Raw genomic sequence first — 23,273 nt, forward strand, 5'->3', positions numbered from 1 at the left:
GTGGGAAGCATTCTGAAGTGCTTTCAAGGATTATTAGGCTCAGGCAGCAAAGTTTTTGATGATATCTTTGCACAGTACTCAGGGATACCATTTTGTAGAATGTTTGAGGGAGATATAACTCTATAGTTGTTTCTCTGATTTTGTGTTTGTTTTTTTTTCATATTAGTATGAAGATATCCAGGTTCAAAGCTGAAGAAAATCCTTCTCCTCAAATAACATCACTCAGGTAGGGAATCAAATCTGGGATTTTTTTGTTTATGCCTTCAAAAGAAATGCCGGAGTCTAGCTTCTCTCTTAGAATAGAATTAATTTATTAAATCTAGTAAGTGCTATTTTAAATGCACTATGCCTTGAGCACCACTTACCTTTTTTAAACAAAACAAAAATTTGAATGTGCCTTATTTCAAGAAAGGCAAATAAAAAATTTGCAAATGGTAAAGCTGTTTAATAGCATCAGTGATTAATGTTGGAATTTCAGTACGTTAATGGAAGACTCACCCATTTCCATCCAAAAATTTTTCCTACACAAAACTAGAAGTTGTAATAGCAAAGTAAAATAATTCTGATGTCAAAATATAATTATTCCCTCAAAAGCACAGACAGAACATTTTATCGACAGTCTCAATTGCAACAAAATGGATAACCTACAGGTACTGTTTAGCTGCCATTAAATCTCAAATTACATTTAACTCTGCCAGAGAACCATGAAGGGAAGGGGAAACTTACGATGTTCTTGAAGAAATGGACTACTGGGTTGTCATCACCAGGCCGCCCATGCTGAGACCTCTGGGGCATGGAACCTACATGGCTAGCTCTGGCTGCATGTATGTCCTGAAATGTAGGGTGGATATATTAGTAAGTGCTCTGAGGAGACCAAGATAAATGATGACCATTTGAAGAGAAAATGCACCAAAAGGCATGCTCACAGAATAAAACTAAAAGAAAAGAGGGGAAAAACTCACAGTAAAACACACAAGAAATCGACAGAGTTTATGATCCAATGTCTTTAGTGCATACAAGGCCATGCACTCTCTATAGAACAGCAGAATTAAGTAATACATATGCATCTTGTGTCCATATCTGTGTGCATGTACACATAAATACACACACACACCCCTTTAACATTATTGAAGTCCAATATCGCCTGTGTTAGGCCGAGGTATTCCGGTAACAGAAGTTAAATATTTGCTTTCCTTGTAAGTGGAATCATGGAATCAGTAAATTAGATGTGCAAACTTAGGTGGAAAAAGGCCTCTTAGGTCTTGGAGTCAGTCTCTGTGCCACAGCAGTAATGAGCTGAGTAGCACCTCTTTTCATTTCTAATGTGCAGCACAAATTTCAAACATTCCGTCAATGAAAGAGCAGCTCTATTTGAGGCTGAGGAGAGTTAAGTGCAACTGATGGCACCATGTCACCTCAACAGTGCTTCAAGTGATGAGGAGAAAAATCCAAAAAAGCAGAGGCAGAACAAGAGCAAGGCTATTAAATTCATGGAGACTGACTAGCACAACACAGGTTTCAGAGTAGCAGCCATGTTAGTCTGTATCCGCAAAAAGAAAAGGAGGACTTGTGGCACCTTAGAGACAAACAAATTTATTTGAGCATAAACTTTCATGAGCTACAGCATCCGATGAAGTGAGCTGTAGCTCACGAAAGCTTATGCTCAAATAAATTTGTTAGTCTCTAAGGTGCCACAAGTTCTCCTTTTCTTTTAGCACAACACAGTTACCTGTGATAAATGTTTTATGCCACGGTGAAAATGGTGTCTACTCTATTATGTGAAATTGGTGCTACATCTTGCGTTAGTATCACAAAGATGGAAATAAGAATAGTTAGATGTGACTGATCCATGTTAAATTCATGAACAGTAGAAGGTATAAGCTTTCCTTCTTGAAAAACATAATAGTCAAAGACCACACCAAAAACTCCAACAGAACCAAACTATTTCACCAGGGAATAGAGAAAACCCTGAAGAGAAGGTGTCATAAAGGTCCCACCAAGTATGACTACTTCCCTGAATATCTAGTGACATTAAAGACATTCAGATTGATAAAGGATGGTACATTGCTTGCTACTTAAGATCAAGCATATCTGTGCAGTGAAAAAAAGTAGAGTCTAAAATAATATGAAGAGACAGACAAACAAATTAACTCTGATTTTATTTGTCACTGACAGCAAAACACACAACCTTTCCATATAACCTACCTAATGAGACAATGTAATCTACTTGTCAGAGCACTGGACCATGGACCCAGGCCTCCTGAGTTTTATTTCTAGCCCTACTGCTGACTGATTGTATGATCTTTGACGAATAACTTAACCACTCTGGACCAGACTTTTAAAGATATTTCGGCACCAAAATATGCAGATAGGCACCTAGTGGGATTTTCAAAAACATCTAGCTGTCTAATTCCTAATGGGGTCAAATGGGCACTTTTGAAAATCCCATGAGGCACCTCTGCATCTTTAGTTGCCAAACCATCTTTAAAAGTCTTGGCCTGTAGTTATTGTTTGCCAAAGATCACCAATCTATCAGGGTTGGGAGTTTAAAAAAAAAAAATCTCTATGAAAATAAAAAGCATTGTTCCTCTTGCTATGATGATGTGTATATATCATATATATGATATGCATGTAATATAATCCTTCGGAAAAATGAGTTTCAAATTAGTTATTGCAGGAAAGTTCAGCTCAATATTTATTAGGTTTGCTCTCCCTGTGCCAATGGTGTATATTATTATACCACTTAAAAAGTAGGACTTTAATGGATTTTATTGGGACTATGCAATTTCTATGAGATTATGCAATCATCCTGCACTTCCTCCCACAATTAGCTTTACTTTTCCACTTTTTAGATGATAGCCAGAGCTATGGATTCATATTACCGGGTGACAGAAAAAAACGGCTGGCAGTGAATGAAAAACGGCCTAGTTTAAGGCTATGACGATGTTGCTAGAATGTCCAGTTTTAACTCACATGACTTTTTTTTTTTAAACCAACAGGATAGCAGCATACAAATATAGGTGGTAGTTGGGGTGATTGCTGTTTTCTGTGAATGTTCCAAATTAAAGGTTTCAGAGTAGCAGCCGTGTTAGTCTGTATTCGCAAAAAGAAAAGGAGTACTTGTGGCACCTTAGAGACTAACAATTTATTTGAGCATAAGCTTTCGTGAGCTACAGCTCACTCATCGCATCCGATGAAGTGAGCTGTAGCTCACGAAAGCTTATGCTCAAATAAATTGGTTAGTCTCTAAGGTGCCACAAGTACTCCTTTTCTTTTTCCAAATTAAACTTTTCTTTGTTTTTGGGACACAGCTTCCACGAACCTCCTTTTTCTCTCATTTTTCCCTGGCTAGTGTTGCAGGTCATGTTGTAGCCGCCTCTACTGCTGTGTTACTGAAATCAAAGTGGATGCTAGTCTATTGCAAACTTTTCATGGTGTACACTGTGGAGAACTTTAAAGTGATACTTTTTCAGCCTGATGAAGATGGGCTTGAGAGCAGTTTGAAATGCTACCTCCAGACTCTCAACACACATGCAAAGAGAGGAAGTATGAAAACAGAATACATGAAGGGCATTGGAAATTGGAGGGTGGGGAGGAAGTTATTTATTTAAAAATCTGTAGCTAATAAAGAAAGGATCACAGTCAAACAGGGATTATTTTTTTCCGAACTGGAAACGTGGATCCTATTCATGGTGTGTGGATGCCCCAGCGCAGTAGTTCAGAACACTTTCACTTGTAGTGTCCAATAGGGGTCACACTCCTTACAACGGCAAAGAGTCCTGTGGAACCTTATAGACTAACAGATGTATTGGAGCATAAGCTTTCGTGGGTGAATACCCACTTCGTCAGATGCATGTCCTTACAACCTCACTCTCCCCCTCCCGAGAGTACAAAGAGTGTAGTGACGCGGACCACCGCTCAGTTTCTTTGGATGGACCTAGGCAGAACAGCCAGAACAACAATAGTATCCCCATTTTATTTAGTTAATTTGGATAGTTACTTTTTATTTATTGTAGCCTTAGTGTTCAGTAGTGTTAGGCTGCCTTTACACTACAAGATAAGTGTGTGATTCACCTGCCTATGTACACATGCAGCATAACCGTGGTAGCACAAGTAGTGGCAGCCGAGGCTTGGCTTAGCTGTTCCAAGTATTAACTCATCTGAAACAGGTGGGAACATATTCAGCACAGCTAAGCCATGCCTCATCGGCCATTACTTGTGCTGCTTCAGCAACTCTGCTATTTATACTTGTGCTATCTTGACAAGAGCTAGCACAAGTATGTGTACACAAGCAAGGGACATCACACTCCTAATTCATAGTGCAGACTTAATCTTAATGTTACCTCTGTTTTTTTTTTAAAGGAAGAGAGTTACATTTTAACTTTATTTCTGTTTTGAATTAGTGTATTAGGATTTTAGTTGAGGTATGTCAGAACTGAGATTCCCCAGGCTTTAAATTATGCCCCTCTACATGCGGGGAGGGAGTGCCATTCCCCTAACGGTCACTCATGGTAAGTGTCTTTATTGCATGGGTGAAGACCATGTTGTCACTAAGCGTGTGATCTGTAAATCTTCTAAGATGCTCACACAGAAAGCATGACAGTCCAGGTGAAAGCTCTTTCTCATGGAAAAGTACATGAGGGCACTGTCAGATCCTGAGCCAAGACAATGCTGAGGAAGTTGCTGTCTACCAACACAATCTGTCTATGATCTAGTCACCAGAGATGTGACACCAGGCTCAAGAGCAACAGAAAGACCTAGAGAGGCTTTGCAAATTATTTTGGAGCAGTCAGAAATCCCTGCTGTCCGAAAAGTGAAACACTAAATTGGTTATGACTCTTCTCTATCTCTGGTGTCTGGCAGGAGAAAGTCATCCTAAAAGGAATTGATGAAGTCAGCACAGAGGAAATCAGTCCTAGAGCTCTCAGTGTCCTGTTCGGTACTCGCAGAAGAGAGCACATAGAGATGAAAGTCCTAAAACCGTGGCTCAGGACTTACCGAAACCATCCATCTTAGCACCAGTGCATCAATTACAGTCTGCCCTGGCACTGTCTTTAGCAGGACTAGTTTTGATAAGAGCATGTCACTCGGCATGTTGCAGTATAATTGTAGCCATGTCGGTCCAGGATATTAGAGAGACAAGGTAGGTAAGGTAATATCTTTTATTAGACCAACTTCTGTTGTCAGAAAGATGAGAAGAGCTCTGTGTGGTTCGAAAGCTTGTCTCTCTCACCAACAGAAGTTGGTCCAATAAAAGATATGACCTCACCCACCTCTCTCACTCAGCACAGGCAGTTTCAGCATTTCAGAGCCCTCAAAGCAGCTAAATGAGACAGGCTTCCTCAACTCAGATGTCTTTTGAAGGGGATTCCACAGCACCGAAATATTTGTTTACATCTCCCTTGGATATCAGAATAACTCCAGCACCTGGTTTACCACTGTTAAAGTCTTCTAGTTCTGCACCATCTAAATCTCCTCTCCATGAAAGATCAAGAATACCCGTGATAAAGATTTCTCTTTAAAGTAGGGCTGTGAGTAGAAGTCATACTCAAATTTTAAAATCCTGTTGTCCTATCAAAAGAAGGATTCTCATCAGATTCCAGTGGGAGCCCTCCATCTAAGAAGCCAGCAAAAAGAAAATAAAAACAGAAAAGATAACACAAAGGAGCTTTTTTATGAATGTAAGGGTTTAAATTCTAATTACTCTCGTTGGTATCCCCCAAATGGGATGAATGTATCTTAACCACATGGTCAACAACCTTGGCCATATTGGTCTCTGTGGCAGCAATATCTGCAGCATCCAGGGGAAGTTCCCCCACAGTAAATGGCATATATGTGTAAGTCACCTAATTCAATTTTTCAGTTGTCACCTCATTTCCTGTTCAGATTATGGAAACAGAGGAACAGCATCATTCTAGTGATGGAGAGTTACCGGTTCACCAGGAAGATTAAGCTGGATGTCCACATTCTTCTTCTTTTTCTTCACTTGAGGAGACTATTTCATCCACTATGCCTCTGACAATTGATACATTTAAAATGTTTCAGGAATTATTGAAGTGCATAAGAGGAAACACTGGAAGTCCTATAAGAAATGGTACAGGAAAAGGCAAACTTTTGATACTTTACAACCCGCATCTCAAAATAGAGTTGCTCTTCCTATCAGTGAGGAATTTTAGAATAGAAAAAGAGCTTTTGATTACTCCCTCCTTGATTTCAGCTACTTCAAAACATGCTAATTGTAGATATCAAGTACTATCCAAAGGTTTTGAGTATTTTTATACTTGTCCATCTCCATCTTCGTTGGTTGTTACTCCTGCAAATGAAGAGTCGAAACAATTGGGAAAGTCAGCTCCCAAAGAGAGAGAACCAAACAGAATAGACACTTTTGGGAGGAAAATTTATTCATCAGCCTGTCTGCAAGTTAGAATAACTAATTATCAAGCTATGCTTTCTAAATATATGATTATCTACAATAGAACAAACATCTGACTTTAAGGACAAGTTACCTACAGAAATTAGAGAGGAGTTCAGATCAATTTATGGAGGCTAGTTGATTTCTAAAATAGCTCTTCAAACTGATCTGGGTGCAACTGATACTGGTGTCTGTTAAACAGCTAAAGCTATTGTTAGGAGATATGCATCATGGTTTTCTGCACCAGATTGATATAGGGAGGTACAGACAACCACGGAAGATTTGCTGTTTGATGGATTGAGCTTGTTTAGATGAAACTAAAACAGATGAGACCTTGAGTTCATTAAAAGACTTAAGATCCACTTTTAGATCTCTAAGTTTATATGCACCTGCATTTAGGAAGAAACAGTGTTGTCCATGTTCCTCCTCCTCAAAATATACTAAACTTCCTCATACTTTTACCAGCAGAGATCTTCTGACTAATCCAAGAAGAGATTAAGATATCAAAAAGATGATGAATTCCATCGTCCTCTTTGGTAACCTCACAACCAGGACAGACACAGAGACATCAGATTCGATGTGATGGTTGAGGAGCTTGGACTAATCTACAAGGAGCAATACCTATTCCTTCCTCCTTTTTGATTCTGCTTTTTCTTTTCCCAGGAGACTTGGATTGGAATCATCACAGATCAATGGGCCCTTCAACTTCTCAGAGATGGTTATGTCATTCAGTTTGTCTCTGCCTCCCACCCATACCTGATCCCTCTTCTCACAAGCGTACATCTAGAATTAGATGACCTAATCAACCTAGGACAGGTTGATAGAATTGGTACCTGAAGAATATTTGGAAAAGGGCTTCCGTTTTTCTCATATAAAAAAAATAAAGGAGGTTGGCATCCGATCTTAGATTTTGGGAATCCAAAACAAATACATTTGGCATGCCAAGTCTTGTATGGTAACTCTTGCTTCAGTTATTCCCACTCTAGATCCCATGGATTGGTTCATGACCCTCAACTTGCACAAAGCATATTTTCATGTGTCAGACACATTCTGCACACAAGTAGCTGGAAATGGCCCAACTTGATGATCACTTTAGATAAGCTATTACCAGCAGGAGAGTGGGGTGGGAGGAGGTATTGTTTCATGGTGTCTGTGTATATAATGTCTTCTGCAATTTCCACAGTATGCATCCGATGAAGTGAGCTGTAGCTCACGAAAGCTCATGCTCAAATAAATTGGTTAGTCTCTAAGGTGCCACAAGTACTCCTTTTCTTTTTGCGAATACAGACTAACATGGCTGTTACTCTGAAACCTATCTTCAGTTTGTGGCTTTAGCAAATAATTATGAATTCCAACTACCGCCGTTTGGGATTTCATCAGCTCGGAGGATGTTTTAACCAAGTGCCTATTCATACTGTCTGAATAGGCAGAGAGGTGTAAGGCAGACCTTCTATGTTCTATATGGGAATGGTGTATCCAGCTTTGTATGAGTCTGACAACTCTTCATCTTCCAGGGAAGAGCAATGGTGTAGCATAGTCACTAAGCAGAAAGGTGACCTTGTCCCATGAATGGGACTTAAAAGATTGATTAATTAGTGGACCAAATCTTCCAAAAGTGAGGGTTTCCCCAAATAGACTTGTTTGCTTTGAATCAGAACAAAGAGTGTCTGTTTTGTTATTGAGCAGGAAAGAGTCTGGGATTCATAGCAGACACTTTCACGATTTGCTGGTCACACCATTTGATGTATGCCTTCCCTACTTTTCCTTTAATTCCAAGGGTGATCAGGAAGATAAGGTAAGAAAAAGATTGGGCTATACTAATAGCTCCTAATTGGCCTTATCAGTTCTTGTTCTCTGATCTTCTAATAGTGTCCAATCAACAGTTTACCATGCTGCTGATTCAGAATGACATGATATCGCAAAATCACAGCCTACTCCTACACTCAAATCCAGTGTCACTACATCTCATTGTTTGGGTGGTTTCTGGATGTCCTCGTTGGATATTCTGCACTGCTGAAGAACATTATCTAACTTCAGAACAGGAAATAACACATTCTGCTAGTGGTATGTCTTTTATTCTGGGCCATATCCAAGGATCACATACCTTCTTGGTGTGTTGTATTCCAATAATCTTGGATTACTTATTACATTTAAAGTGATTTGGCAGTGATTTCAGTATTTCATCCACCAGTGGAAGGGGGTGCAGATTTCTGAGGGGCTTAGTTCGAGTTCTTACTCCTGTAAGAAAGATTGCTCCAACATGGGATTTAAAGCTAGTGCTTTCTTCTATACTGGAACTTCCTTTTGAATCTCTAGCAAACTTCCTAATTCAGAATTTTGGCAATGAAACTGGCAGTTTTGGTGGCTATTACCTCAGCAAGTAGAATAAGTGAACTACAAGTATTAATTATAAACGCTCCTTACAAGGCTTTTCATATAGAAAGGGTGACTGAGACATCATCTGTCCTTCATTCCAAAAGTATTTCAGTGGAGTCGCATTTTACGTGGGGGTTAGGTTCTAAAGTCAGCACGTAAGGTGAAAATCACGTATAGTCAAAATTACCCTTGAAAATCCCTTAAATCGCCCATAAAGTACAGTATACTGTACATGGTTTTGTGTATACAACCCTGTACAGTAATAGGTTTAAATGTATAATGTATACAGTAATGTACAGTATATACTGAGTACATTACGCAAAATATAATTTTACAGTACTGTATTTTTAGCTACAGGGGGTAATTACAGGGGGTTGTCAGGAGACGACGGCTTGATGTCGATCCAGGAGACAGAGAGAGAGTTGTAGATGAAGTGGTTGGCTCTGGTTCAGCTCAAGAAGTTGATTGCGTAGGTTCATCTGCTGCTGGTTGTTTGTTTTTCCTTGAAAAACATGGTGATTGACAACTGTCACTGTTGTCTCTTGAGCTGCTCAAACATTTCTTGATACGGTCTCAAATCGTCTGTAATACTACGTGTGATTTTGAGGCTTCATTCCATAGACGGATCATATTCAGAAATTAAATCATTCAAGTGTTTCGCTGCTTGGAACACTTCAGCAAATTTAGGAAGATTCCAACTTGTTGGCTCTTCTTGTTTGTCGTTGTCATCTTCGTCTTCTGTAGACAATTTTATCAGTTCCTCTAACTCTTCATTAGTCAGTGTTTCTCTGTGGCTCTCAATTAATTCTTCAATTTCTTCCTCAAGGATGTCAACGAAGCCATCACCACCCACTTGCCTGTCCACCTGAATAATGCATTTCACTTCTTTGTCAATGGTCAGGAAACCTTTAAAATCATTCACATGTTCTTTCAATAGGTTTCACCAACATGCATTGACTGTTTCAGGCTTGATTGCATCCATTGCCTGTTTAATATAAGTGATGCAATTAACAGTGTTGAAGGACTTCCAACACTCCATCACATTGAGATTGGGATCAGCATCCATAGCACTATGTATCCGTGAGAACGCAAGCCTTTTGTACGCGAATCACGCCTTGGTCGAGAGGTTGGAGGTGGTATTTGGGGGAGGAAAGATTACTTCAACCTCGTTGTGCACAAACGGGAGTGCCACAGGGTGGCCAGGAGCATTGTCTACGATCAGCAACACTTTAAAGTCAAGTCCTTTCTCTTCGAGGTACCGCTTGACCTCCGGAATGAAACACTTGTGGAACCAATCCAGATATAATGCTGCCATCACCCAAGCCTTTTTATTTGATTGCCAGAACACAGGCAGGAGATTTTTGTTCTTGCCTTTCAGGGCATGGGGATTTGCAGTCCTGTAGAGCAAGCCCAACTTTATTAAATGCCCAGCCACATTGCCACAAAACAACACAGTCACACAGTCTTTAGCTGCTTTGAAGCCGGGGTTGTCTTTCTGATTTTGAAATGTAAGTGCAGTTGGGCATTTTTTTTCCAGAAGAGCCCAGTTTCATCAGCATTAAAAACTTGTTCCGGAAGATAGCCCTTTTCTTCTATGATTTTCTTTAATTGTTTGGGGTAGGCTTTTGCTGCCTCTTCATTGGCAGATGCAGCTTCACCAGTAGTCTGCACGTTTTTGAGGTTGAAGCGGTTCCTAAAACTGTTAAGCCAACCTTGGCTGGCTTTGAATTCCTTCTCATCAGAAGGCTGTCCCTCTTTGGCAGGAGGTTTGAACAGTGCGTAGAGGCTAAGAGCCTTTTCTCGCAACGTGTTGCTATCGATAGGCACACGTTTACGGTTCATGTCTTCCAGCCATGAAAAGTTTAATGCCTTTTCAGTCTTCACTAAAATCTTATAACGCACCTGACTCGTCACTTTAGCAGTTATTAGAGCACTTGATGCCACGGCTTAACGAATTTCTCTCTCTCTAATCTTGACGGCACGGATGCTAGATTCGTTGCGGCCATATTTATCCACCACGTTGGAGACTGACATACCGTCTCTCAGTAAGTCCAACACAGCCAGTTTTTCCTCCAGCATTGGAACAGATCGCTGTTTCTTCAGTTGAGCACCAGATGAAGCAGTTGGCTTGCGTTTAGGGGCCATGTTGTACGAAAAATACATATCTTTAAACACTAGAATCACACGCGGTGAGATGCTCGCATGCGGGAACTGAGACCGACTGAGGGAACAGCAGATTCACGTCTCACGCTCACTCAGGAGCATATGCTCATTGAGTGGAATGGTGGGCACAATCGCCCACACTGTTTACAGGTATCTTGTTGTTGTTGGGTTTTTTTGCCGAGCGCTTATAGTTGAATTTGCGTAAGTTAAATGTGCGTATGATGCGACTCACCTGTATTGGACTTTCAAAACAATTTATTAATTTACCAGTCTTCTTTCCACAACCTTATTCATCTCAGCTGAAGTTAAATTACATGTGTATCTTGAATGTCAAAAGATCATTGTTATACTATCTGGATAAAACAAAATCTTTTTGTAAGACTTCAAGACATTTTATTGCTTATGGAAATAAATCTAAAGGGATGGCTATTTCATCTCAAAAGCTTTCAAAATGGGCATCTGATTGTATTAGGACTGTATATAATATTAATAAGTCCTTTAAAACATTCTTATTCATTCACAAGCAACATCGGTTGCATGTCTAAGTTGAAAGCCAATACTGGAGATTTGCAGAGCAGCTACCAGAACTTGAGCTCATACATTTACAAAGCATTATTTGTTAATGAATGCTTATCAACTGGTTGCCCATTTTTGAAGGGAGGTTTTGCAATCTCTTTTCAATTAACTCTTCGCACCCACCTCAGTTTAGGGTGACTACTAACTAATCATCATGACTGGGCTGCACTTGTCCAGTACTTAAAGAAGAAAGAGTGGTTACATACCTCATAGTAACTGTGGTTCTTTGAGAAGTCTGGACATGTTGCTCCCATGGCCTACTTTCCTTCTTGCAATTCGGAATCTTACACGATGGATTCTGGGTGGTGAAAGAACTGAGTGGCAGTTGCAGTCACTACTTTTTGTGCCCTTAGGAGGCAGATCATGAGGACTTGACTTGAGAACAAGCATGACCCCTACTGGACACTACTAATGAAAATGTTCCAAGCTATTGCACTGGGGCCACCACACACCATGACTGGGATCCACATGTGCAGATATCTCAAAGAACCACAGCTACCACAATGTAAGTAACCACTCTATATTTCGTATTCAATCCTTATGAACAAGAGACAGCAGGTAGGAATTTAAATGGCAAAGCTTCACTCATTCATATTTCCAAGGAATAAAAATGAGTGCTCAAGCATGTTTCATGTCCCAAAATGAATCCTGCAGCACCACTGTTTTAAATCATTCCCAGCTCCCTTCCCACATCTTGAGCTAAATTATATTTTAACCATTTTGCTATGATTTTATCCTGCAGTTATCTAGTTTAAAAAAAAAAATCTCAAAGCCTTCATTAATTAGACTTAACTAGACATTCTGCAGTGGTATATGTGATGTCACTGGCTAGAGGCCTGAGATCCTCGTTCTTTGCAGAGTAAATAAAGTAGAATTAGAAAGTGAACTGTGGAAATTGTCATGAATAAGATTTCTCATTTTCTTTATGTTAATGACTTAAAAACTAGGTGTAAATTACCATTTAGGTCTATAATCAGTTACTGGTATACAGTGTATGCCAGTAATCTGGTTATTGAAAAGGATATCATGCAAAGTATACAGCGAATTAAGTATTATGGACATAGATTCTGCTGTTTGTAGTGCCAACAATTTCATTACAACCGTTAGTTTTTTGATATGGTCCTTTTTAAGAGGGATGAGCTAGTCATGGGACCTAAAACCAGGAACTGGGCTGTTGTTCCTGCTGACCGTCCTGTGACGGAGTTCAACAACTTGTGTTTACCGGTTCTCCAGATGCAGTGCTTGCTTCATGTATTAACCTCTGTAAACATATTATTCTAAATTTGATGCAACAGATAATTACCTTATTTCCTTTTAATTTAGGATGCATTTGTAAACTACTGTATTTGCTCCCTTTTTCAGCTGAACTTTGTGCTTTTTATTACTCTGAAGGCTCTAAGACTCAAAATCAATGAAAAAGAAAGTAAAATTGGAAAAACATTTCTTAGAATCACAAATAACAAACAACACAACCTACAACCAACCTATGAAAATCCATTCACTGAAAGGCCATAGTATGTTGTTTGAGGGTCTTTAAAAAAAGAAATAACCCTGCTGAGTTATTTACTTAATTCTTGCTGTTATACAATTTTGTTAAAGTAAGTCTTTAAATTAGTTCATCCAGTCAATGAGTTTTATATCAATACATGCTGAAGACTGCCATACCCTGGCTTACTTTTGAAGTAGATGCTAGGCACTAACTGAAATGATGGGCACCAATACGAAAACCTAATAAATATGAAGGGCACGTGGCACATCAACTATATTTTAAAAAGAGGCCATATTTACCTTTTGTTGCTTCCTTATGATACCGGAAGTTTCCACTCTGTACAGTGTGATATTAGTCTTTATCACTAGATGGAGCTGTGACACACAGATTGCCAATTAAAGTTTGCAGCACCTTATCAGACAATTTCATAGGGTTTTCTATGCCTCACACCTATTATAAACGTTAAACTTCTATATCAGTTTTAATATTGTGCAGCACTTGCAACTCCTGAGGTAATCATTAATAAGGCAAGATTAGTTTCCGTATGTTACATTCAATGATCATGTTCACAAAGTCTAGTCTTGAATTGAGACCCTTTGAATTAATGAATTGGTTTGTGAACTCAGAGGGATTTGGCCATTTGCTTGCAGGTACATTTTAAAATAGTTTGCTGACATAAGAGAAGTATATGAGTTTTATACTCGTTGAATACTTTACATTATAGTCAACAACAAAGAGCCAGCCTTCTGTCCAAACGGTGCATTCAGAAACCGAGGCCTGGTTTACATCTAAAAACTTAGGCCGACCTAGGCTACACTACTCAATGGTGTGAAAAATGAACACCCCTGAGAGACGTAGTTAATCCAAACTAAGACATGGTGTAGACACTGCTAGGTTGACTGAACAATTCTTCTGTCAACCTAGCTGTGCTTCTTGAGGGGGTGGATTTACTACAGTGATGGAAAAACCCCTTCCATCGCTGTAGCAAGCGTTTACACTTCAGCAGTGCCACTATAGTGCTTGTACAGTAGGCATACCCAAAGATTCAATTCCCCAGTATTCGCAGGAAGCTTGGTGTTTGGGACTCAATCAGCTGATCCTAGTGAATGAACCCTGCTCTGTATTCCAGACAGAGGTAAAAAGCAAAGGTCACTTTTGTTTGACTAGTTTCATGCCACAGTGTGTGTATTTGCCTGTTGTTGAGGGAGAACTGCCTATACCTAGATTTCAATATATCAATTTGTGAATTCATTGTGAAATTGGTAAATATAGTATCACTAATTTTCAAAAGAAGTTTCTAGGAATTTCTTGGGGAAACTTTGTTAATTAGCCAAGAACAAATTTTCATTTCACTTACTGCAGATACTGTGTATAATATATAGGCCAAAAAATTTCAAATCTGGTTACCTTCTGGTTCAAGAGTAGCCTGATTTTTAAAGGTTCTGAATACCTGCATCTCAAACCAACTTAAATGAGAGTTGTGGGTGCGCAGCACTTCTGAAATCAGATTTTGTCTTTGGGTGCCTAAATATGGGTCTAGCTTTTGGCACCCAAATTCAGAAATTTTGTGTGTAGTTGATATCTCTCTGCCATCATCTGAAAAGAGAGTCAGAGAGAGCATTACCTGGGTCGTTCGTTGCTGGTGATTTTTGGAATTCCAAGGCTGTTCATTTTATTCATTAAGATGGGCCAAAGCCACAGTGTTTTGACTTGCTACATTACAACTACCCCATAGTTCAGATTTTGATGTCTCTTACTGCAGGTAAAATTGCCAGTACAAAATATGTACCTGGTTTGGTGTTTTGTTTTTAAACCTTTGCCTCCCATACTTTGAGGATTTGTTAAAATGTCTTTTTTTCCCCTTGGATTTATTAGCAATGAGTTTGATATGTAACTCATAATCCACCAATGATGTTGGTTTGTCCATAGCAATAACTGTATTCATCATCTTAGGTGGAACTACTCTCATGAATAAAATTACACGTGCAGATTTGAGCAGTAAAATATCCTTTTTGTGTCAGACAGCAAAGTTGCATTCTGCCACGGTTTCATTTAAATTTCATGAATATTGGCCTCTCAATCTTGTATAATTGGGCTGTAAGTCAGACAAAGAAATAACCTTGAGTTTGTTGCAGAGGGAAATTGACAGACAAGCACTTTAATAATTAACAGCAGTTTTACCATTATGTGTACTCCCTGTGCTAAAAATTTACCTCCATCATGTAACTTATGTATTGACACTGCCCACAGTAACATGCTTCAGGGACTGTCTTCGAGAAACAGCAAAGCCCACTTTTCAACAAAGTACTATGAATCAAGGTTTCATCCCCATTCAATCGCATTGGGTTTTTGGGCAAAGTGAGGAAGTTTCTAATTTATTATTTATACCTCTGCCATGACAGACAGTAGGATTTTCAGGTAAAATGGGTGCTTAATTTAATATTTGCATACAACAGCTCTCCATTTATGCTGATTTCTAAACCATAATCTGTTAGTGTACATATCACATCCATTTCACTATCTTCTTCAACCCTTCCCCGAGAAACCAATACTACGCTTACTAGCACTTGTCATCCTTTTGTGGTGGTTTGATCATAATCAGTAGCAGGCATATAAGTGGTGGTACTAAAACGTATCCCACAAAATACTTGTCTGACTTCCCTTGGCACAAACATTATGCTAAATCCTGCAATGCCTACTCATGCAATTCAACAAAGTATATTTTCAAACACACAAAAACTTTTAATGGGAGTTAACTGCCATTTAAAAATCTTACCGTAACAGGATTGCTCCTATAAAAACATAATAAATAAATAATGGCAAGTAAATGTAGTATCAAACCCCTAATTATCAGTAAATATTTAAAATGTATTAGTGGCAATAATATTCTGAAGATCAGCCTTAAATTAATTTTAAAACAATCTTTAACCTTTGTTACAAATAACACATCTGGACTTTAGATGAGGAAAACTGAAATCATTTTAAAAATCTAAATTTACTTTTCACAATTTATGCCATTGTTTACTTTGAGTTTCTCCAAGTGGAGGATGAAAATGAACTAGTTATTTTCATTTGAGCTGGGTGGAAACAAACAATATGTGTTTTAATACTGTTAAATGTATACATCTATGAATGCAGAATGCAGGCCATACTTACAGGATGGAGGAACTGTATCCTGGGAAGCAGTAATAATGAAAAAACACTGGGGGCTGTGGTGTATAATCAGCTGAACGTATGCTCCCTGTGCAATACTGTGGCCAAAAGGGCTAATGCAGTCCTTGGATGCATAAACAGGGGAATCTTGAATAGAAGTAGAGAGGTTGGGTTACCTCTGTATTTGGCACTGGTGTGACTGCTGCTGGAGTAGTGTCCACCGTTGGTGTCCACAATTCAAGAAGGACATTGATAAATTGGAGAGGGTTGAGAGAAGAGCCAGGAGAATGATTAAAGGATTAGAGAACATGCCTTGTAGTGATAGACTCCAGGAGCTCAATCTATTTAGCATAACAAAGAGGTTAAGTGTTGATTGATTACAGTGTGTAGGTTCCAAATGGAGTACAAATATTTGATAATGGGCTCTTTGATCTAGCAGAGAAATTTATAATACAATCCAATGGCTCGAAGTTGAAGCTGGACAGATTCAAACAGGTGTGCATTTTAACAATGAGGGTAATTAATCACTGAAGCAATGTACCAAGAGTTGTGGTGGAGTCTCTATCACTGACAATTTTTAAATGAAGACTGGATGTTTTTCTGAAAGATCTGCTCTGGGGATTATTTGGGGGAAGTTCTATGGCTTGTGTTTTAGAGGAGGTCAGACTAGATGATTACAACGGTCCCTTCTGGCCTTGGAATCTGTGAACTGTAGATTATAGTCAGTTTCCTGGAAATTTCATGTTATAGCTCTCATGCATTAGCACAGTATCATTAGCATGAGCTTTGAACACTGAAGGAAAATGTTACTTTGGAATTGAAAGATTTCCAGGAGTGTTTTTGTTCTTTTTAATTGGCTGTAAGTTTTTTGAAATAACTTTTTTACTTCAGGCCAAATTTGCATGACAGGGTCCTTTTCAGAGGAAATGCTGTAAAACCATTTTACTGGTGTTATGTTTTCCTTTAAAAAATAATCTGCTGGAAAAGGACTCAATTTGTGATGAAGATACATGCCCATGAGGGACTGAATTGTCCAGTTCATTTTATATGGGCTACCAAATAGATAGCAACAATTATTTGCTGTTATTTAAATTGGTCTTAATCTTCTATGAATGACTGAGCACCCTCTGCTCCCACTGATGTTGAGGGAGCTGAGAACCTTGCAGTAAAAGGTCCCTAGGGTGGGTATGACCTAACAATTTAGAAGTGAAATGCTCTGTTACTAACCCCCTGAGCCATCCCCAATACCCTGCAACTGTTAGTTTAATGAGTAACTCATTTGTTTTGCCAAATAGATTTAAGGATGCTCTCTTAATAACATCTCTGCTGTCACCAGTTTAAATAAAGAACGTGAATTGGGCTTAAATCCTGAGCAAGAGATTTTATTGTAATATAGAAACTTGTCAGCTACAACTTCCCAGGACTCATTTTCAACTAATCTTATAAGTGAAAATGAGTCATGGATGAGGGGCTAGAGAATCTCATAGTGAAAGTCTGCTTAGAGTTGTGTATATCCTGCAAGAAGCTGATATGAGGAGTATTCTTATTTATATTAAAGTAGCATCTAGGGACCCCAACCGAGATTGGAGTCCCATTGTGCTAGGCACTGTTGGTTTCACCCACGCTTGTTTTCTACTAGCAATGTGGTTTTAGGGGCGTGAAAAATATTGGTGAGAACTTGCTTATGCTTTTAGCTGCCTAAAGGTATTTTGCCAGCTGTAAATGAAAGAGGGGAACTAGAGAGAAGGTGTTTGTTAAACAGTTAGGGATCAAGCATTCTCTCTCTCTCTGCAGAATGTAACAGTGTATTTCAAGGTCATTGTCAAATTGCTTAGATGGAAAAAAACTTGCAACAGTATGGAGGTCCTGGTAAAAGAGTTAAAGGAAAAAAGATTATTGGATAGAAAATTGAACTCAATAGCTCAAATATGAAATTAGTAATTCTGAAAAGCAATACTTCTAGCTGGAGAGTGGGTATGATCAGAGGCTGATTAAGGCCTGGAATTTCATAGTTTTATAAAACAGTGCATATAAAAAACTTGGATGAAAATGTCAAATGAAAGCCAGAAAACTTTGCTAATGATACCTACAATCATGGTACTAAAGGGCAGGAAACCTGGAATGGATTCCTTACTATTGCAAGCTTGTGGAGTGACCTTGGCCAAGTCATTTAACCTCTGTGTTTTCTCCATGGGTTAATAATATCTACCTCACGAGAGTGCTGTGGGTAAGGTCATTATCTGTAAAGCACTTTGAGATCCTGGGATGGAAGGTGCTGTGGCATTTGAGAGAAGAATCATTGATTATAAAAATTGGGGATATAGCAAATAATGAAGAACTGTTATAGTCAGATACAGGGTCAGCTGCACAAGTGAGTAGAAAATACAATTTAAGGCAATCTAATCTAGTTTACACAACAACAGTAGGGCAAATTTATGGCTGCATTAAGGAGCAAAGAGCGTAGTGGATGATGCCCTCCAGTGTATAGTGGGTGAAATTCACCCCTTTGTAGAGAAGGCTTTTGTATTATGTAAATTTTACCATTTGATCTTGAGTTGGATTATTCTGTCCCCAAGCCCTCTGCACAGGGTGATATTCACCCTTTGTATATATAGTTTGTTCACCTTATAGGAAGGTTACTGTTGCTCCAGAGAAAGTTCTGTGTATTTATTTAAATATAAATGCCTCAAACGCTGGGTATATCATAGCAAAATAAAATCGAGATATCCTCATGGTCTGCTGGGTGACAGGGCCTGGTCAAACAGGTAAGTCTTGCTTTGCTTCCTGAAGTTGGACAGGCCCAGCATCTGGCAAAACATCAGAATGAGTTCCAGAGGCCCTCTACTGAGTACCCTGTCACACTGATCTGACAACAAGAGTGACCAAGTAAAAGTGTTTACGTCTGTTAGTATCTGATGGAACAGTTTATTCTTTTTTAGAATAGATTCATCTGAGGATGTCATCTTCTGGAGGGATGTGATGAAGAAGAAAAAAGGTCCTTATACTGGCAACGGGCTCAAGCCAAAGGGAGCCAGATCTTAAAATATTTTGAAGAGTATAATGGTTGTTCAGGCAGAACTGTGTCAGTCAAAGAATAGCTTAGGGAATACATTGCTGAGCTTCAGAGAAAGAGGAAACAATTCACAGAGCAGGAAGCACAGGTTCAGATCAAATGTAAAAGGCGTGTATAGCCAAATGGACTCTTGCAGCCTGTCACTTCATGTTTTCATTATCTGTTCAAACAATTCTAGATTTTCAACCCCCTCCTCCTCTTAGTCTTGTATTATTAGAAATTGTCATTTAGAAACCAGTCAGTTGGTTCATATGCACAAACAAAATGCAGTTGTCATAGGACCAGAATGCTCCCACCCGCTCTCCTTACTTGTTGGCTTGTGCTGCATTTTTGTACAGCGCCACATATCTTTTTCCTTGCCTGGTAATTTGCAGTAGTTGCCATCAATATGTATTTGTTTTGTGTAATTTAATACATGATAATGAGAATTTCCTCTGACTTACAATATAAAAATACAGACCAGACAACTACAGAGCAAATCTGAAATGTGCTGGCACCAAAATTACACGAGATGAAACCCTAACTAGAAGTGGCAGCCCACACATCATGCATTTATTCACTGTAGATCATTCTTTGTGTTCCTTTGCTGAGTATATATTCACTGTATTTTAATATTTTCCAAGGAGAGAGAATAATGGAATGTTCCATCAAGAGTGTCTCCAACTCCCTCACCAACCACTCCAGTGTGCTGAGATGGCAATCTTTACCGAATAAGGACCCAATCCTGCTCTCACTGAGGTAAATCGGGAGTATGACTTCTTGAATATCAATAGTCCAATGATATTCACCAAAAACTTACACATTCCTAATTCATTCTTGTCAACACTCTGATTTTTATTTTGAGCTCAGTTAAATCTAACATTCAGCCTCTCTCATCAATGAGTTTTCAACTGTTAAGTTGGTGAATCTCTCTCTTTCTGTCCCCTGATGTTGGCAACCATTTCACATGTATCACAGGGTAGAATGAGTAAAAATAAAAAGGCACTAGCTGCACTGTTAATACAATAAGATAGTTAAAAACAAACTAAGGAATTAGTACACCAGATCTCTGTGATTTTAATAAATGAATATAAATGTTGAAGCATACATAAAGCAAAAGATGAAAACAAAATCAAATTATATTACAACCACCATAAAGCTAGTATCATTGAATACATCAAATACTTTTTTTTACATTAGGTAAGTGTACAAAAACAGTGGATAACACAACAAGAGGATTTTTCCTAAGAATTAAAAGAAGAAAGGTCACAGTAAATAATTACAAGCTGAGAATTTCCTATACTTTGAAAGACTGTTGCTCATTGTGATAACAAAACTTTAAATTAGAACAAGAATAGACTCAGCTGATATTTTTCCAGACCCTCAGGGCACTGGGTGTATTGTGTTAGAATCTTGACAGATGAGACGGTGGGGTGGGGTTTACACATTGAGATAAAAAGGATATAAAAACCCAATGAAATAGCTGTGATTCTAGCAAATCTACGTACATTTATTATTTGAAGAGTTCTGCTGGGCATTCCTTGGTGAACAAACATTCTGTTTGCAGTATTAAAACCACCATTTTACCCAATTTATCCATGAGCTCAGTGTAATAAATACTCTTCATGCTGCTTCACACATTCGGAAAGGAAATCCTATGTCCTGACGCTGTATTCTTTACACCCCCCTAACTTCCTTTGGCTGTGTAAGAAATGTAGGAGGAGGGCCCTATGCAGATAGCACCTGAGAAAGTGTGAATGTAAAAATGTGTACTTACTGAGCAGTAATGCAAACAGGAGATACAAATGGCTTTACTAATACAGACTTTGGCATTTCAATCAAGTCTGGCCCTTGAGTTATTATTTAACGTGTTTTTCATAGATTCCACCATTCCATACAAACCTAGTTTAAGTTTACTATGCTAGCACATAATGTTAAAGTTTGGGGTATAAAAGTTACTGTATCACAGTCCAAGATTTGGTAGAAAACAAAAGTAACTTTGCAATTAAATCAAGAAATAAAAATTCTGATGATGTAATTTACAAATGTAGTTTTTTGAAAAAACACTATTTGTAAGCACAAATTTTAAATGGGGGTTGGACAGATCTGATCATCCTGACCGTTTCAAAAATTTTTAATGAGTTTTAAAACTTGAAATTTACCCTGTTAAATTCTATAGAGATGAAAAAGGAAACACTACTAACACCGCAAAGAAACTTTGTCTTGCATTGGGAAAAATCTTGAGTACGTTTGTACCATAATTGTGTAGGGGCTTGATTCTGTCATCCTTACTTAGCCTCACTCCCCCAGTAGTGATAATGATTCTACCATAAACCCTGGCAGACTCAAGCTCTATATGATTACATAACAATGACTTCATTAGGACTATTTTTACTTCAATACAAAACTCATGTTGTGTGTGTGATTGATATGGTTCAGTTATCAAAAATCTTGGTAGAAGGAAGAAAAAATGGCAAACGCAGCTGTTGCCATTGAAAGGAGACAATCTCTCTTTATATTCTAGAGGGTCTATTTTTATTTTACGCCCCCAGAACTCCCACCTTCCCTAACACAGCTCCAAAATTCCAGGGTAAGGGAGAACTCGCTCCCTGGAGGCCACAAAACAAGATTTTTTTTTTGTTCCCACCCCACCTTTTTTTTTAAACAATAGAGAACATTATTAACTAATGTACTTTTCACCCATGGATGTAAGAAGAATATGCTTTCATGAGGAATTTATAATCTGTTATGCCTGAATGTCAGCCCTCAGTCTGCACAAAGAACAAGTGTTTTCTCTACATTCCAGTATTTACTGGTGTGGGCAGTTTAGATATATGCTCCTAGTGGTGCATGGGATGGAAGTAGTTGGGGAGACACCACAAGAAAGGCAGCAGCAGAATAGCTCTTAAACTCAAAGCTGCACACTTGTTACAAAACTGATTCAAACAACATCAACAGCCCCCATAATACATTGTATTTCCCTTTGTAATTCACTCCAGGAAGCATTCTCTGCAATATCTTATGCACCAAAGCCATCTATTGAACTGTGTGTGCAGCAAAGCTGGAAAACTGCCTGAGTTCTTTTTGGGTCACTCATTTCTTTTCTACCATTCTATATAATTCAGTAGTTAATTTATTTTGCTTTAAGTACAAATGAGAATATCAGATATCTAGATTTGCTCTTATCTATACACAAATATATGGAGCACAAACCTTTCCTGACACCCAAACTATTCAGGATGACTGTATGACACTAATTTTAAGCTTCATGAAACATTAATTGAAACAAAAGGCCGGGGAACTTGTTGGATTCCTGGAGTGGATTCCTAAGATATGTTTTTATTCATCGGCATTATTGTTTCTGGGAACAACAATGAGATGCTTTGGCACTAGAAGTCAGGGTTGCTAGTTCAAAAATCATCACTGACTTTGGCCAAGATACCTGTTCCTTTGTGCTTACAGCTTAACTCTGTAAGGTTGCCCTTTAAAACATTAAAAGCGGTTGTTTAAAAAAATCAGTTTTATTCCTGGCTTAAAAATTGTTTAGACTCACACAGAAAGCTTTGTTTTGCTCTGCAGGCACTGTTTGCTGTTGAGATTTTCTACTCCAGTCATTTCTGCCCTTAATTTGACAGAGCGCTGAAGATCAACCAAGATGACAATGGAAGTACCTTCCCTTTTGTTAGTACATGACTACAAACTGACCCTTCAAGGTAAATTGATTCACAATGATTGGTAAATACAGGAATCCACAATTTACACCCAATTTAGATCACTACCACCACCACTGAAAATTGATTTCATTTTTATTGCTACACAAAAAATACCTGCCTCTTTATTTTTTCTGCGTGCAGATTCTAATACTATTTTACATTGATCTACAAAGAGCATTTATATACTGGTTTTTAGATAACTCAATGCTGTAATTACACATTAATAGCAAGAGTTGAAGCTAGCCAACCACATTCAAGAATACATTTCAAATCACCATCAATATCAGGAGTGACTTATGCCTATTGCAATGATAGCAAGAAAAGCCAAGGGATTCTAAG

General features: G+C 38.5%; 1 protein-coding gene and 1 long non-coding RNA gene across 4 annotated transcripts in view; one reads left to right on the forward strand and one right to left on the reverse strand.

The window, feature by feature from the left end:
* Nucleotides 1–23,273, reverse strand: part of MBP (myelin basic protein) — a 163,517-nt gene that overhangs the window by 8,885 nt on the left and 131,359 nt on the right. For all 3 annotated transcript variants that reach the window (XM_074944736.1, XM_074944737.1, XM_074944738.1), the window contains one exon: nt 727–831. In XM_074944736.1, coding sequence (XP_074800837.1) covers nt 727–831 — 105 coding nt within the window. The remainder of the gene's footprint in view (nt 1–726; nt 832–23,273) is intronic.
* On the forward strand, nt 165–23,088 carry LOC141982542 (uncharacterized). Its single transcript, XR_012638115.1, has 3 exons — nt 165–226; nt 19,866–19,980; nt 22,801–23,088. It is a non-coding gene; the product is annotated as an uncharacterized LOC141982542 (long non-coding RNA).

Source organism: Natator depressus, chromosome 2, assembly GCF_965152275.1.
Source record: "Natator depressus isolate rNatDep1 chromosome 2, rNatDep2.hap1, whole genome shotgun sequence".
Taxonomy (NCBI): domain Eukaryota; kingdom Metazoa; phylum Chordata; order Testudines; family Cheloniidae; genus Natator; species Natator depressus.